General features: G+C 40.9%; 1 protein-coding gene across 2 annotated transcripts in view; it reads right to left on the bottom strand.

Moving 5' to 3' along the window:
* Positions 1-3,289: 3,289 nt before the first annotated feature.
* TOMM70 (translocase of outer mitochondrial membrane 70) overlaps positions 3,290-18,550 on the bottom strand; it is a 227,165-nt gene continuing 211,904 nt past the window's right edge. For both annotated transcript variants that reach the window (XM_086934541.1, XM_086934540.1), the window contains exons 11-12: positions 13,951-14,073; positions 3,290-5,257 (exon numbers count right to left, since the gene is read on the bottom strand). In XM_086934541.1, coding sequence (XP_086790667.1) covers positions 5,104-5,257; positions 13,951-14,073 — 277 coding nt within the window. In that variant the 3' untranslated portion in view covers positions 3,290-5,103. The remainder of the gene's footprint in view (positions 5,258-13,950; positions 14,074-18,550) is intronic.

Genomic DNA, 18,550 nt, shown 5'->3' on the forward strand with positions numbered 1-18,550 from the left:
TCTATACCATTATTTGTACCCGAGAGTCCATAACTGACTAATCGGAAGGACCATGTGCTGTTATTTCCTTTGTCAGATAAAATGTGTTATAAAAAAATAAATTGCAGCATGTATAGCAAAAAATGAAAATGTTGCATGTTGTTTGTTGCTCACTTTCCTTATCCTCTCAAAAAACAGAGCAGGTTTCTGATGTTCAGAGAATTGAGCATTTGGCAAACTAGAAACGCATGGTCTAGTAGTTTACAATTTCTTATTTGTTAGATTTACGAAATACTATTGGTTGTGAGCAGTTTGTAGAAATGTGATGTGCCCAAAATACATTTGTATGGATTACTAGTGTATGTAGTATTGCCTTGCTAATTATGATGGATCTAAATGTTATGGTACATGTGTATTCAGACTAAACGTGAACGCACCTTTCTGTTTTGAAGGAGTACCCCTTTGTTTTTAAATGATTCATTTAAATTTTAACATGATCATGATTGATCAATTTTAAAGGTTTTAATTAACCCTATAAAATATAATTTATTTACCATCCCTCAAAGGTAGCCCCAAGCATTAGTTGAAAACAGTAGAGAAGAAAATCATGCTCCTTCAATAGAGACCTAAAAAATGTGTCAGATGGAAAAGAAAGTATTTGGTCTCAAACTCCTCTTCAAAGAAAATTTGTGTAGCTTCCATGAAAAGAAGCACAGGAATTTTAAGATCTACTCAGAAACCGAGTTGGGTAAAATTATTATTACTTTTGAAAACTCTATCCCAGATTAGTAAACTCCAGTCTTGAACTCAGTAGCCACCTACTCCTGTTTACTTCTTATGTATTTTACTCTTCTGCATTACATGATTTGCCACAGAAGAGACTCCTGAAGCTCTATTGAACTTGAAACTAAAATCAACAAATATTTCAAATTCAAAACCTTAGTAAACATGCAGTGTATGAAGGTGGATATCGGACTATGGTTACCCCCAAACTTTTTGCCTGGTGTTTAGCTGGTTTTTGACATAGCTGGCCTGGGATCCTGCTATTCAGGGCCCCAGGCTAATTGTGCTCTCCTTAAAAGGGACTCCATGTACCTTAGGTACATACACAATTGGAACTGGTTCACCTTATAGGCCCCTGTAACAGTGTACTCCAGGTACCCAGGGCATAGGTGTATCCAAGGCCTACCAGGGGTGGCAGCATGTATTGTGCCACCCCTGGCCTGGCCTCCATATTTGACACAACTGGCTGGCACTCAGCTGGGGTAAGTTGGTGTAATCACCTTTTACTAAGATATAGTATCCCTATATCTAACCCTAACTGGACACATGTTAACCTATAAGCCACTCCTATGGAAGGCCTCAGCAATCCTGGAGGCAGAGTGCTTGGTTTCATGTGAGATGGCGCTCTGGCACGAGTTGAGCTCGTCTGCAGCTGTCGGGAACCACTCCCTTAGCTGTTCTGGGATATTGCCATACCATATACTCTTAAGTCCATTATAATCCTCGCGGTTATATGCTAACTTTGGTTTGGCTTTATCAAAACATGTCGAGTAAGGTGTCATACGATTTGGAATACTATCCCCTCGACAGTCCTGTCGACGGGGATAGCATTCCACCATTCTAGAGGGACACGACATGTACATAACCTGAACCCTGGTTAAAGTTAACCAGAGCCTCAGCATCACAAAATGGATGCTGCCACCACAGACACAAGTCTGACCTCCTGCTGCTGGGAGTCCTTCCAGGGAGGGAGGCTTGGACTAAGGGTTTCCTGCCTTGGGAGGTGCGAGCACCACCCCAGACAGGATTTTGTGTATTGGGTAGGACAGGGCTGAATAGATTCAGACATGCCTGGGGCACACAAGGTGTCCTCGTGCATAAGTCAGTCCAAACCGGTGCTGGGGCTTTCCAGCCCCAGTCCTGGCACAGAGATGGACAAAGGAAAGGGGGTGTAACCGCCCCCCTTCCTGGTCCCACCCAGAGGAGAGACCTAGCAGGTGATCCACCCCTCAGATTCGGAATAAGAGTGGGAGCAGTGCCATAGCACTTCAGATAATCCTGAAATCAACTTGAAACAAAGAAGAAGACTGGACTTCGACATTCTGCTGCAAAGAAGACTGAAGAGTATCTCCCTTGTGGCCTAGGAGTGGCCACCCTGTGAACACGGGCACCATCCAGCAACTCGACGTCTGCTTTGCCGCCGCCTCCTGCCGGAGCCTGAGCCCAGAGCCAGACGAGACCCAGACATCTCAGAGTCCGAGTCACAGTCCCTGCAAAGAAGAGTCCCATCTGCTTTCAGGTCTTCACCACTTCAGATACACCGTTGGATCCACCGGAACTCTCCTCGACGACCCGCCTGCAGCATCTTCATCTTCAGGCACCATCGACCTGCGTGACGAAACCCGACACTACTTCGCACCTGTGCACCCGCTTCCTGTGGGTGAGGTAACTCAGCAACACCGGTGTTCCTATACTGGTATACACCTCTAGTGTCTAGGTCTAAAGTTTTGTCCTTCTAGGTCAGTCGGAAGGTTCCTTAAACACTAACTTTGTAACTTTTACGCACCATTGACATTACATTGGTGTATGCGTGCACTTTAAGCGCTGCACCAGAGTCCCGCGGGCCTTTCCCGACTTCTTCACTGTTAGTCCCGAACAGCTCCAGCGATTCCCAAGGCCCTAGGCCTACTTCCTTTCAGCTAGGTGGTTCTTATACCACTATTTTAGTATATGGTTTAGGTGGCCCCTGGGGCTCATCCATAATGTGCAACTTTTGTGTATTTAAACTGTGTTTTGTTTTAACGCATTTGCTTCTGTGCTCATAAAGAGTATAGGGGATATTTGTAGTAAATAAATATATATATATATATATATATTTTGAATATATATCTGTGTGGTGTCCTTTCATTTGGTATTCAAGGGGATTGTGTATGGTAAAACAGCTTGCTTCACATGCCTTTACAGAGTTTAGCCTAAGACTGCTTTGTCCACGCTACCTCTAGGATAGCTGGTCTATAAGGTTGACTTACAACCAATCATCATAAGGGTTGCTTGGCATAGTACAAGGTGATCACTGGAACTAGTGAGCATCATATACCAGGCCAACTTCTCACATGCAGTACATATGTTGAAGACCAACCCTATTGTTACTTCGTTCTTGTGATGCATCCACTTGCTGTTTTTCTGCAAAGCACTCGACTAGCCTCAAGTTTCAGATCGGGCTACAAAAATAACCTGAATCAATAAGCTTCCAGTCTAAATCTTAACTTCTCAACATTTTACAAAAAACTACATAATCACAATAAAGAATACTTGAATATCATTTATTTTCTGAATTTACATCTGAAAGATTTACAAAAGAAAGATGCAGACAAATGCATATTGTAGTGCAGCTTCAAATATATAAAGAACAGGCAACAGTCCACAATGATTTGGAATGCTATAAAGAAACAGCACATGCTTTCTCGGTTTAACATTTTTATTTTCTGGGAGAGGAACACATTTCAACTTGACTGTATGTAGATCAGGCCATGCATATTAATCAAAGGCAAGACAGTTAAGTCTATATTATTTGTTTTATCACTCAAATCCTATTGCTTGTATAGATTTATTTCAGTGATGAGAAATCTTGGTATTCACTTGTTTAGGATCCCTTCTTTTCCATGTAAATGCCAGACGCCACAATGTGGTTTTGTAGCCCATGGCTATTTCTCAAATATTGCTGTAAGATTTACAGATACAGAAAAACAGTTCTTAAGTCACCCTATATGTTGTATTGTATATGCTACTACAGGTCTGTCCCTTCTGGAACCTGTCACTTCGAATATCCATATGAGATATAGCTTAACAAATTAACTTTAGTTGTACTCTGCTTCACAGAGTAACTTAAAATTATCATGAAGCAGTAAACAAATATCAGCTTAGACGACATACAGTAGCAAGATACAATATTTGTAAGTGGATAACAATGGTTAAAGTGCATTCACCAAAGTATACATGCTCAATGATTCTGTTACTCCAAGTTCTTACCATTGTAATTTTCATTTTCACTACAATTCAATTGTATGAAATATTCAAAACGAGTCAATTGTAGAATTTGGTGAAAGCAACAGCAATAGTCAGAATGCATATTTTAACAATTTTGCTTTGGTCACATAAAAAGATCATCTAGATAGATGATACCATTTCCAGAGAAAGGAGCAATGAAGTGGCCAGTAGGAGAAATGTAAGCAAAATAAACAGTAGTGCAAAGGAGGAATGAATAAATCCTCTTGATATGTACATTGATGCTGCTGCTCTGCACTGAAGCATCAATTACCAGGATGTTTATAGACGGTGGGGTGAAGAGAGATGGTTGGTCAAGTATCAATCAAACATGCACAAAAAGGATGAGGTACAACTGTTGGAGAGTATCTAAAATCTTACCTGCTCACAACAACATCCAACTGTATATGTGACGCTACAGGATAACAAAACCATTTGCAGACCTATCTGGACATTTCTTCTGACCTCACCCCAACTGCTAAAGAGTTTAATTAACAGTCAGGTGGAGGAAAGAGGAAATAAATGATTACTATTTTTACATGGTTCACGGCTTGCAAATGGACTTCAAACAGAAAAAAAATCAGCTGCACCTAATTGTGTCTTCTGTAAAAACTAAAAACAATCTTTCTGAAATCAGTAGTATATAAAAGAAAGGTATTTTACAGCACTTGTCCATGTTAACTTTAACAAACCGCATATGCTGCAAATTCTATTTTGTATATAAAAAAACATGTTATCCACATTATGATCACATTCACAACAGTGCAGTAAGTGGGAAGACAACAATGTCTTTATTTGATAGACCAAAATATACTTGAGCCCCCGAAGCAACATACTTTTTAGGTCTCAACCCTTATGGGGCAATATTTCCTTTGGAGTAGAAGCTAACCAAATGTTTTAACAACCATACCCCACAACACCGTAACATCAATCTGAAGCAACAAATGACAAACGCCACCAATCGGAAATCAAAGTCCCTCCACTTTGCTGCTGTGTAACAGTGTATCTTGGTCTGATTGAAAAGTATCAACTTCTCTTACAGGGTCTTCATTCTTTTTGTTTCTATCTTGTCCTTGTTTACAGTGTAGGGGGTTTTAATCCATATTTTTTTGCAACCTCTGTCTGGGCATAGGCAGCATCACACAATGAATACAGATGGGCCATCTCCATTTCTGACTTGGCAAGGTTGATTGCTTTGTTAAACATGTCAATAGCTTTAACAAGATTTCCCCTGAAAAAAAAAAACAAAGTCAAGACTATTTCCGTTTTACTCCTTATATATTTATACACACACACACACACACACTTCGTTCTTCTAGTTCTAATAAGCAAGAGAAAACACATTCAAAAAAGAAAAGCAACTTTACTGCAATTGACTTTTTATGATCAACCAGCTTTCTGTGGGAGATATAGTACAATAAGGCATGGGAGCGTAGTAGTGAATATCCGAACAGTGACTAACAATATTATTTGCCTCTAATATTGGTAGCACAATTATTAACAGAGGACATTTTCCAGTGTCAACTTAAGAACATTTAGAAGAGGAATGTGGAATACATGTCAAAGCATGGTAAAAAATATTTAAAGGCCATGTTTCACATGGTTAGCAAACTCATGTCTCAAATCCAGCTGATCTTATTCCCCACATTTTTGAAAGAGGGTCTACGTGGATCACAGAGTATCAAAGAATGAAAATTCCTACTAATTCTTTTTTTATATAGCACTAGCTTTAATTTGAAGAGCAGTATATTTTGGGAGGATGAGTCTGAACAGCATAACCATTAAGTAAACACGTTTTTGATATTTGTTTCAGATATATCTGATCAAATTAAGTTTGAAAAGTTTATATGTCTATACACACAGTACTCCTGCTTCGGTATTTTTTTAAACACGGACGTCCTTGAATTAATTGCCATTGTCAGACCAGAAATCTGCGTCAATAATATGGATTAGCCCAGAGGATCAAACACAGTTACTCATAGTGCAACCGTATCCACCTCACTGTATGGTTCACATTCTTGCCCATGAGGCTCTTTGAGGCCCACTCCCCCAGTAAGGCTTCAGTTGCTTAACAGTTTCAAAGCAAAGGTTGAAGGAAGACTACGAATACTAAGCCTCGAGAATGGAAGGGAAGGCTTGGGTGGGGATATTTGTATACATAGAAGATACCAAAGTTGGAGTACTCTAACTGTAGTTACAGGTAAATTGCTTTGATTTATCCAGCACTGGATGGTTCATAGATTCACATGCTTGAATGATAACTAGAAAGCTGCCAAACTACACAACAGAAATGCAGGAAATGAGGCCCGACTTCACTGAAGAAATTTGTTAGCACCTCCTGTCTTACTTTCTAGCTCTGTCTGCACATCAAGGCAGTATTGTTTCACAAAGTTGCTCATTGTATCCCAGGTTGCATCCTTACAAATGTTGATTAATGATACACCAATAAAAAGGTCAGGGATATTTTCCCTTCCCCTGATGGGGCTTTTCTCCTTTACTTCTGTGCATAATCACATACAAAATGTATCCTTATGTGCAAAACATTGTTTCGTAAGGCTTGACCTTTTGAACAGTCAGCAGACAAAGAACACATGATTTAACATCCAAAGCTTCTTTGTTCAATCTAAATAAAACTTGAGAAGTCACTTGACTAAGCAATGGGATATTCCACAATCAAAAAAGGCTTTGGAGAAAAAATAAATAGTAGGCAGAAGAACCTCTTGGTTGAGGTGAGAGGGCACAATTAGAATTTATTGCAAATTTCTCAATCTTTACAAAATTCCAGGTGTGGGTCTTTGATATTAAGAACTTGCATCTTTCCAACCCTTCATGTTGAATTTATTTCCAACAGTACAGCTCCTCCCAATGAAAGATACTCATTGTATGTTTAGTTAATTAGTTCAAATGGGCTTTACATTAGGGCTAACATATTTAGACCTCAAATTGGAATTGATTTGGCCATTGGAGGACAGGCTTGAACTCATCTTCTCATGAATTATTTTGCAAAAGTTTACATAATTAGGCGCATTCGATATCTAGAAGCTGCAGCTAGGTACATAACATTTGAAGACTATTTAAAGGTAGGATTTCGCCAGGTGCAAGACATAAAACAGGATCTGTTCTAGGGGCATAAATCGGGTCATGGCCATTCATCTATGTTCATATGCGTAATCTCTTCCACTTCAAGGCCTTGGAGCAGAGGGATCATAATCCACTACGAAGAATACATATCAAAGTACTCTGGAAGATTGTTTATAATTCTTAGTCCTGAGCAGCCACACTGTCTGGTGTAACGATGCACTGTCTGTCTGAGTTGGCTGGTTAGAACAGGGAGATGTTGAGGTCTTAAGATAAGCCCCCCTCCAGGACAGCTCGTGTATCTATATAGTGAATTATGTAGTAGTTTGGTGCTGTGGTTTTCACACTCCTGCTCTCAATCGGAAAATGCGAGAAGATTTTGTAAGCCGAACACTCAAATTGGTGATAATTGCCTAGATATCTAGAGCAGAAGTAGATTATTCAGAGCCTTTAAGATGAACTTTTTAGCTTATTATTACATCCATTATTAAAGAAAGAGCTGACAGATGTTTTGCTCAAGTGACAATATATGCCCTCAAGTTTTTGCAAGGCACAAAAAAGAAATAATGCCCTAAAGGGTCCTTTTCGCTGATGATCAAATTAAAAGCCATGGCATGCTATCTCAGTCTTATCAATATTAACAAAAGACAGTCACACTTACTGTCTGGGAAACATGTATCATTTTCACATATGTGCATACGTCTGGTTAGTAATGGACAGTACTATTTGAATGGTATCGGAGTATCTACTGACATACTCCATTTATCTGTTAACAGTATGGTCAGGACACGCAAATGCTACGAGGACCATCATGCAGAGATCCTGTTACATTGTACTGGTGAGGTGTAGAACCAAGAGAAATGTTGGAAAGGTTTACGTAAATATCATATAACAAGGAATCAAAAAAAGTTACCCAACTGTTGGGATGGCATTTCGATCCCACGTTGGTGTCCCCTGGCACTTGAACAAAGATTTATATGATCCCCATTTGAGACAATCTCAAGACGCTGAGCTGAAAGCATCTGATAGAGTATGTTCCAGAACTGGTACATGTTTCACTGAGTGATATTCTGTGTTCGATTAATTATTTCCATAGTTCTTGGGCTTCCTGTGACTGAATTTAGATTTGCTTATAGTGATTACATTTTTATAAATGCAAGAGCAGGAACGAAGGCCTAGTCACTGAATTGGTCCAGCCCCTAGAAATTAATCACAACCCTTTAATCCTTGCTTACAGCCTCCACAAAGCCAATTGATTCTACCAAAGCAGCTACTGGATTTACACTGTTTGTTTGTAATAACAGGTGGGCAATCTGTTGCGATGCCCCTAACAGGGACATTGTACTACCATTTTTCTATTGCGTTATTTTTTAGTTCACTCTATTTTGCTTTACCACTGAGGAGGTGGACCCAATCACAATGTTATCTGCTCACCAGGAACTTACTGATAAGCTTATGAGATTTTTCTGCATATGAGATAAGGCCTTCCAAGAGTCACATCCAGCTGAACTAAAATTAGACTGGTTTAGCCATTAGCTGCCAACTGACAAAACTATTTAGCAGCTTACGCTCAGGTGCTTCCAACATGTTGCTGAGACAAGGTACAGAAGATCCTTTTGAAAGACCTCCAAATGGACTACCATAAGTGTTCATATTATTGATTTTCATATTTACAGCCAAGTTTAGTTTGATAAGATCAGAGATCTTTATTTCAACCAAGACCAAAATCTTATGGTGCATGAACAAGTCCACATAACTACTTTTGTTCACCTTAAGCGAAGCAGTCCAAGCAACTGAGTTTTAGTCCATGAGTAAGGCCCCAAGGCTAGATATGGTAAATCCAGATTACATTATAGAGAGGAGGAAAACATGGGGATCTTGTTTCATTGTATTAGCACATACAGTTGTACATGGAGGCAAGACTTTCGTATCATGGAAGGAAGCAACATACATCCTTATTTTATTTAGAAGGGTTCTAGGGAGAGCCCCTGTATGTATGATTTTCTTTTTTTAACTGCCTTCAAATGGAAAATCGTTGGAAAAATGACCCTAATTCAACTGAACCACTGATATCTGAAAACTTGAGTCTCTTTACTGATGCAGAGTCTGGGCTTTACACAGGAAAAAATGAACAAGTTACTTACCTTTGGTAAAACCGTAACAGCTACAGACTACCTAGCAGACGATATCTTACCTTAGAATAATTCTCCAGCCATCAGACTGGATTCGGAAAATTATGAGAAGTGCGTATTTGCACCAGTATGTAGAGCCAATTGGCTCTGCGTCAGCCGTACCATATGGGACGTGTGTGATGCCTATATAGGTGCCTCCACAGCGTGTTCACATCAGTTTCTTTACATGACTTTTCCATACTAGAAGCACGTCTCTCCGTCAGAAAGCTGATTTACCAGTGTGCAGAAACTAGGTAGAAGACCAGTGAGGAGAAACAAGGTGGTTTTGAGAGATGGTAAGGAATCTGCAGATAGACAGATAAGGAGTTACTGAAGGAAAGTAACTTGTTCATCTGACCGAGACTTCTACCTGTAGATTCCTCATTATAATAGATACCAAACATTACCTCCCCGGAGGGGAGTCTGCAATTGGTTCAGACTACAAAGTCCTGGATTACCAATAGGCAAAGTGCCCGTCATGAAGGACCTGACTGTCAAGTCAATAGTGTTTAGTAAATGTGCACAGAGAAGTCCATGTAGCAGCCTGACAGATATCCAGGACAAGGACTCCACAAGCTAACATAGTGGTCTCAGCTTTGAATTTGGAGCAAAGAGCCTGTAAGCCTTCAGTTGGTTGCTGTTTGGCCATTGTTTAGCAGGTTTAATTGAAGAGCACAATCTAACTGGAAATGGTCGGTTTCTGCACTGATATGCCCCTTTTTGCTTCAGTGAACCCAATAAAGAGCTTTTCATCGTCAACTTGGTTTTCTTTGGTGCGATCAATGTAGAACGACGCTTGTTTCGCAACTAAGTAGTTGAGTCTCTCCTCCTGTTTGGAGGGGTGAGAAGGAGCAAAAAAGGTAGGCAGTGTTATGTGTTGGCTGACGTGGAAAGGTGGCACCACCTTCGGCAAAAAGGAGGCACGGGTGAGGAGAATCTGTTTGTCTGGGAAGAAGTTGGTGTATGGAGGATAACTGGAAATGCCTGCAGCTCTCAGACCCCCCCGGCCGATGTGATGGCCACCAAGAAGACTGCCTTGATCATGAGAAGTCTGAGGGGGATTAACTAAGCATGGGTTCAATGGGGCAACACTTAAAGTTAAAATCAAATTAAGGTACCATGGGGGCATAACAAAAAGCTTTGGTGGAAACATATGTTGGAGACCTTAAACAAGTGACAGGGAGGGCTGATCCGGCTACCGCAAAAAGGCATAGATGGTTGTAAGAAATCCTTTAACTGTGCCCAGAGCAAGGACTTAACTGGACTGAGGACGAAACAAACAGCAACACTTCGGACAAGGGGGTGGACATAGGGGCAACATGTTTGTCAGTGCACTAAGCCACAAACGTCCCAATACAAGCGTATACTGTCTTTGTGGAGGGACACTTAACTGCCAAGATACCTCACAGATTTAGGGAGGAAGATCGAAAACTCAACTGTTGCTGCTCACTCTCCATGCATGAAGGCATAGCAGGCGCGGGTCAGGTGCAGAACTCTGTTCTATTGCTGCAACTGGAGATCAACCCGAAGAGGTAGCCGGATGAGATGACTGATGCCCATGCTCAGGAGTTCGGAGTACCATACTCTGCATGCCCAATGCGGAGCCACAAGGATGGGCCCGATCTGTCCTGATTGTTCTTCAGAACTCGTTTGGGGGGTGGGGTTGGTGGAGTGGTATTGGTGGGAAGGGGTACAGGAATCCATTCAACAGGATGCCTCTGATGAAAAAAAGGAGCATCTTAGAAGGAGTCGGGTGTGACTTCTGCATGTTGACAGAGAACCCCAGTAAATGTAGGAGGTCCACCGTAGTCTGGAGGTGGATGATGATCGCCTGAGGTGAGCCCACTTTCAACAGCCAGTCTTCAAGAAGGAGAAGAATGGAATCCTTGGCCTCCGCAGATGGGCGCAAACACTGCCATCACTTTTGTGAACTATAGAAAAGAGCTGGTGTGGCCAAAGGGAAGTATAGCGTTTTTAAAGTGCTTGTGACCTACTGTGAACCGTAGAGAACATCTGATGGCTGGCAGGACAAGAGTATGAAAATAGGAGTCTTACAAGTCCAATGCTACCATGCAGTCTCTAGAGTCCAGGGTAGACAGGACCCGAGCCAAAGTGAGCATTTTGAATTTTTCCTTTATCCAGACATAGTTGAGAGGATGCAGGTCTAGTATAAGGTGGAGGTCTCCATTCTCCATCAGCACCAGAAAGTAGCGAGAATAGCAACCACAACCTACTTCTGATGATGACACCCTCTCGGTGGCTCCTTTGGCCAAGAGAGCCTGCAATTCCTGATGAAGCAGGGAGAGGAGGTCCTTGTTCAGCCGATTTGAGGATGGTGGCATGGGCGGCGGGGTTTCTGTAAAGGAAGGCTGTAACCCTGCTGAACTATTTGGAGCACCCATTTGTCCGAAGTGATGGACTGCCACCGGAGCAGGAGGTACTTGATCCTGCTACTGACCGGTTGCCTGTGATGTTGTGGGGGCTTTTCAAAGGCGTTTGGAGGCTGCTGCTGCTGGGAGGTGGCGACTGGGCAGGTCTCTGGCTGTCAGTCTCACAAGGCTTGTGGGAGTCATGTCCGCAAATGGACTGGCGAGCCTAATTGCCATGGTGGCTGGGTGGAAAAGGATATGGATGGTACCCCTACCGTAGCCACGGAACAGCTGGAAGACAGAATGGGGCTGGTGTGGGCCATAGAGAGACCCCACAACCGGACGGTGGTCCTACTTAATGCACTCAAGCGCTAAATCTGCCTTGCCAGTAAACAGGCAAGTGCCATCGAAGGGCATGTCCATAAGGGAAGCGAGATTATCTCCTAAGAAGCTAGTTGACCTCAGCCTGGCGTGGTGAGGAAGCGCCGCCGACAAAGCAATCGCTTTACCTAGTAAGTTTGTTGTGTCTAGTCCGCAACGCATATCGTGAACATTGCTGCATCCCTGTCATTAGCCATAGCCTGGGACAGGATGCTCAGGCCCCCTCATAGACCATGAGCAGCACTTGCAGAACTTAGTCCCAAACTGTGTGGGAACACCAGCCCAGGAGTCATACGGTGTTCACTGCCCAAAGTGGCATGGTCAACTGAGTCCAGTGCACATCAAATGCTTGCATTAGTGATACATTTTGCTTTCTGGAATAGTTCTTTCCCTCTTTTAGGGTATGTTTCAAGCAGATGTTTGACCCCAAATCCTCACAGTGGTAACCACTGTACCGCAACTGCAACTTCACGGAATAAGTGATAAATTGTTGTTTCAGCCCCCAAGATGACCCTTTTGCCAGCAGCATCAATATGACTACTTTCCTAATCAGGAGGAGGGACCCTCTTCCTGCTGAATGGACCAACAGCAAATTGAGTGGCAGATGGCCCATGATTTAAAGGGGATTATCTGGCGCAGCCTTATATTTTTCTACACTCTAGCAGTGACCAACTTGGTCTTAACCAGATCCTTGAAGGCCAAGAATCTGAGCAAGCTCGCAAACAACAGTATGTATCACAGAGCACTCTATTTTAGAGAGAGTTTCTATAATTAAGTTTACTTTTTCGAAAGTGTGGAGTACTACTTTATAGTTGTTGGCTGCCTACTGGATGATTGCATGATACAAAGTGGTAATTGGGTATGGCTAGACTGGGTTGTGCTCCAATGACAAGTTTCCTGGTGCGCTATACTTCAGTCATGCCAGGTTTCACTATCATCATACGTTGGGACAGGTTCCTCTTATGGGTCTGGAAGATCCATATATAGTGTAAAGAGATCATGCTGATGACTGATGATGGTGGAGGTCTATCTCCTTGGGCCTGTGAGTTTTGTGCTAGAAATAGGAAAGGCCATAAGCTCCTCTCACACCGCCTCCTCAAATGTGAGCCTTCTGTTTTAAGTCAGTGGTTGAGTACATGGTGTATGCAGGAGGGTACAGGCTAAAATGCGCTCTGCCTTTGGGCCAATGAATATTTTTCTCTGTCTGACAAAAGCCTGCTTTCCCTGATCATCCAGTGGTGTGAGATTACTATGTAGTGAGGCCAGTATTGATGCTGGTTTTGAAGGAGATTTCAGACTGGATCATACAGTGTTTCAAGACAGGCATATCCATGTTTCTTTAGATTCACTCATTAGAACAATATTGTTCCAAGTACCATGGTGCCCAAAGTAATATGAGAAGTCATAAGCGGTGTATGATGGGGGGCGCAAGTTATAGTTAATTAGTTAAACTATGTCTTTTTCAGTGAGATGCTGTTGCCGACACCATAGTTACAATTTTCAGACAATTAATGTATTTCTTCTGAGCACATAGTGCAAGGGATGTAGTAAAATTGGAATTTAGGAGGATCAAATACTTCCAGTGCATGATGTTCACCAAATATGAGTGTTAATTGGGCTCAATTAAGTTGCTTCGCTTTGAAAAGATTGGGTACACAATTTTATTATGTATTATGTTTTGTTCATGTGGTCAAGTTTCAAACAAGAATAGCCAACTGAAGTAAAGATACTCAATCAAGCATCCAGGAACTTCACACATTGTTAGTTATTACAGGTATAAATGGTAATTTATTTACAAATGTATAAAATTGCGTTCTATTCCACCTAATAAAAGCCAGCCAAAAAGTACACCAAGTTAGTTTCCAGGGCCAAAACACAAGTTTGCTTCAATACACGAAACCACTTTTACAGCTTACTCAACTGACCTTTGTACTTCAATAGTTCCCATGGTTTCATATGCAAAATCACACTTGTTATCTATTTCAATGGCTTTGCTGATGAGCTCTAATCCTTTATCCAGGTCCTGCTTCCACTGAAGCTGCAGCAAACTGAAAAGAGAACAAGTAGATTTAAAGGAGACAAATCACACACTGAAGCTGAGTTTTGAACAATTCAGAGTGTCATTTAAACGTCACAACCAAGTATGCCGGAAACAAGAACACTGAGCTTTTTAATAGGATAAGTAGGACATAAATACCATCAGAGATACTATAAATCGGTGACTGATTGTATAGGCCTAATTATATGTTGTCAAAGAGCTTCACATCAATAATTAATACATTCCATGACATTGTAAATGCTCATAAATAGAACACATCTGCCCTTAACAAAGATCTTTAAATACATTTTCCAAAAAGAAATCAGTTTCTAAAAATATTATTTAAACACCTTAAATACATTTTATCCACTTCTTAAATTATTAGTTAAAAATTACAGGATGCACAGGATTTCTGCGTAATACACAATCCTGGTTTGAGTGAAATCTTATGATGTCCCTTAAAGCACAATTCTATTTTCCAGAGCCCCTATACTACAGATCTGTGCCCATTAGCTTCAGCTATTGTTATGCCTTGTGGACCAAGGATCTGTGAACATCAGGTGCGTCTTTACACTTTATATTACTTTTTAAGAAGTTGGCACATGCTCAACATTTTTAGACATCTATCAGCTTTTCAAAGCTTTTTTTTTGTTAGGGGTTGAGATGCACTTTTCTATTCTTAATTATCATCTCTAAAGCTTTGTCCAAGAACATCTGCCTTTATGAAGCAATATTTTCTCTCTTTTTGGATTTCCGTTTTTTAGAAAACACTCAGCTGCGCAAATCGAAATATATTTGACTTAAAAGAACAGTATATGAACATAAAAAAACTCAAGAATAAAACAGTGAATATGAGCAGTGCTTCTTTAAAAATTGGAGATTAACTGTCCCATCATCCCCTATAGGTTCAGTCAGGGAGTTCAGCTATGACTGGACAGAGACCATCCCGAACTACACGTTTTGTTCACAGGAAAGCACCGAAAAATACCCATAACTGTCAACTAGGATTACAAGTAAGCAAGTTTTCCATATCCATCATGGGATTCTCTCTTATATCCATTAACAGCAGATGAGTAGAGTCTCAAAAACCTCGCCACGTAGGATAGTGACCTAAAAGCACAATTTGGAATATGAGCAGAATTTATGAGCACAGACTAAATAGTGAGAATTGGTCTGTAAGAGTGCCATCTTACAGTCACAATCAATGCCAGGTGCGGTCATCTTCGGTCCACATTCATGGCATACTTTTACAAAAGAAATACCTTTGATAATGTCTAACATGTCTACTACATTTATGTAAAAGATTATGCATGGCAACGGACGATCAAGGAGATTTGGTCTCAAAATCAGGGAAATTTGGACAGAGGGCAGAATAATTTTATCTGCGTAATATGAAGAACGTCAGTTTCTTACTACTCTCTAAAATGAAGGGCACGTGTTAGTAATATTTCCTTCTAATGGGGTGCTGAGTAGTATTGGCAGAGCGAAGCTGCAACTGATTTTGTGGTAGGACCTTTCTTGTGGTAGATGCTGACTGATGTGAACTTTGGTCTCAGAGCCTTTTCTCATTGAGAAAAGTGTGTGTTGTTTAATCTACTGGGAATATAGCTGATGTTTTTCTATTAAGGAATATGGGCACTCTGTGTGCTCAGACACATTCCTTAGATGGTTGTTGGGAATAAACTTGCATTTCACCAGTAACGCAACATAGATTTCAGACTTAATTGTATTCTTTACCCGCTGAATATCACCTGCCTACATAATATAAGTGTTGTTCAACTTTTTTTTCTGCCTATAGAGCAGGGATGTGAATTAGGGCCAGGAAGGGCTCTTAAGGAGAGCTCATCAAAATATTCTAGAGTTGCCAGATCCAAAGTTCTTGGTCACATTTACAGATTCATCAAAGATGATTAATGCTCCATTATAATTGCATGAGTTGTTTCCTACACTCCTTGGAAATAAGTTATGCACATCTCTCCATCTTATCGAACAAGACCCTGTTGTAGAGTCATAAGAAAGCAGAAAAACCTAACTGTTCTTGTGAAAGTAGCGAATGTTAGGCAAAAGTATCTCTCCTTATAGTCCATCTTACCTTTCTCTTTCTGCAGAGGAATTCAGGATGTTGAGATCAGGGTACTGAAGATTGTTTGGGAGCTGACATCATGAGTAAATCTGGTAAAGTGTTGGGGCCCAAAATTGATCGGATAAAAGTGTGCGTTCTGGACACCTATAAGCTGGAACCATTGAATCAAATCTTCATAAAACAATCTCTCAAAAATAACGGAAGTGTCAAACAGGTGGAATGGATTCAATGTTGAGCATTGCTGTTGCTTTAAAACCTCATAAATAACCAAATAGTCTACCAGTTTAATAGTGATGTATCTGTTGTTCTTGGAGAATAGATATTGCATGCGTGAAGTGTCAAAATAAGAGGTGTGATGCTAAGGAGTCAGTGTCATAACCTCTTCTCTAAGAGGAATGTGCTCTTTTGCTGGCATGTCTTGACTAGTATGTCCTTGAGTATCTTCTCTTCTGCTAGATGTTGCGGTCTAGCCCATATTCTTGAGCTGATAATTTTCTGATTCATGTCACCATGCGAGTTCTTGACTGTAGTGCTTTCTCTTTGCAGTTTCTACAACTGACCTTCTGAAAGATACTAGCTAGGCCTCTTGTGCCTGTGCTTAGACGCATCACCTTTCAAGAATGTAGACAGTTCAGATCCAGTAATAGCAGACAAATGCTGCTTGCAACGTGTTTGCCCCCTTATGTTGAGAAGGAGGTTAAAAAACACATTGAGTTGGTGGTTAAGGCAGAAACTTGTTGTGGGGTTTTGGATGCTCTGGATATGGTGTAAATACCAGAGTAATCTTTCATGACCTAAAACGTGTCATCAGGGTATGTACCCTCTAACAAGGACCTTAAAAGCAAATTTCTGTGGGAGGTTGAGGGTTCATCATGTTCACTGGGATAAAATGTACCACAAGGAAGGATCTGTGTCCCAGGGAGTCACACTTGGTCACACCCAGGGTCAAAAAGTAGGACTCTTGTTCCCTTGTTCTGATACGGGTAGTGGACGGAAAAGTCAGTAGTTCAACTTCTTGTTTCTTTCTTACTGCTGTGCTCTTCCCATCACCTCACTCTTCCGAGTGACATCTGTAAGCATTATTTCTGCTTCTTTAGAGAGAGTCTTGAAAGCAGAAAACATAAAGGGCATCCTCATAGTTCCAAAATTCAATTCCCCACAGGAAGATACTTGTCAAAAAGAACAGGCATTGTTCTGAGTAAAGAGGCTGAGCAGAGAGCACTCCATCAAATTGAGAACAATACACCCCCTTGACAAAAAGGGAATCTTATCATGGGAGATGCCAAACAGTAAGGAATCAAAAAATATTAAATTAAGTTTACAGACAAATATAACTTTTAAAGGTGGTGTACTGCATAGTTGATAAAGCATGCAGAAATCAGAAGAACGTGCAGCTTCTGGAAATCTCAAGGGAGCATGGTTAATTTTCATTTTATTTAGAACATTGAAGGCTAATTTTGGCTTAGGTGTCCAGTTCTATAAAAAGGAGAGTGTATAGAAACTGCTGTTTTCAGTCAAGTGTTCTTAATGCTTCACCTGGCTAATTGGCTGTATTTTAAAAAGAAATAAAATGTTGCCTCTTACAGACAGATTTAATTTAAATACATTTTAAATACGGACAAAAACAAATGTACAATGTGCTCAGGGAATCTTGCATGTGTGCAGAGACATGATCTTGTTAATGGAATTTGAGACAATCCCATGAGGGAGAAAACCAATCTTTTGCTTCACCAACAGGTTCACGTCCAGGTGCTCCAACTATCACACAACGCGATGAAGAACACTAAATTACAGATTTGAATTATCTAGGACATAAGATGCACATGCTAGGTAAGCATAAAAGTGCTCCTTCTAGAAAAAGAGCTGTTTCATCAGACACATAAGGTATAAGAGGGCTTCCTTATGCACCTCACTGGGGACCACTTGTATAAATATCCAGGTCACTATGCGGCATGTCTGGTCACGGTCTAGAACAAAGGCTAAAGAGCTGTGATGTCATGAGTCTAGTCAGCAACTTTCTTGTTTGCAAAGAGCCCTTTTGGCATCAATGTAAAAAATGGTCTCCAAAAGCTTTGATGTGGCAGGTTCCATCAACCTCTGCAACACAGTCAGAGGTTGAGAACCTAAAAAAACAGAAACCACTATTAAGGACAGAAACGAATAAAATATACTGATCAGTCTTGGTGCAAGTCTTGAAGGTCAGGCACAAAATCCTCCTAACCCAAAGTGCCAACAAATAAGAAAGAGGTATTGCATTCGGAAAGAGTTCAGAACACCAAAGCAGGACCATCATAGAGGTCTCTATACATGGCTGGAGCTGCCAATAATAATTCTTTGCAGCTAGCAGAACTTATATAAGAAGGAATCTAACTATATGATCAGATTCAACTGTGCAAGTATTTCA

This window comes from Lissotriton vulgaris, chromosome 8 (assembly GCF_964263255.1).
Source record: "Lissotriton vulgaris chromosome 8, aLisVul1.2, whole genome shotgun sequence".
NCBI lineage: Eukaryota > Metazoa > Chordata > Amphibia > Caudata > Salamandridae > Lissotriton > Lissotriton vulgaris.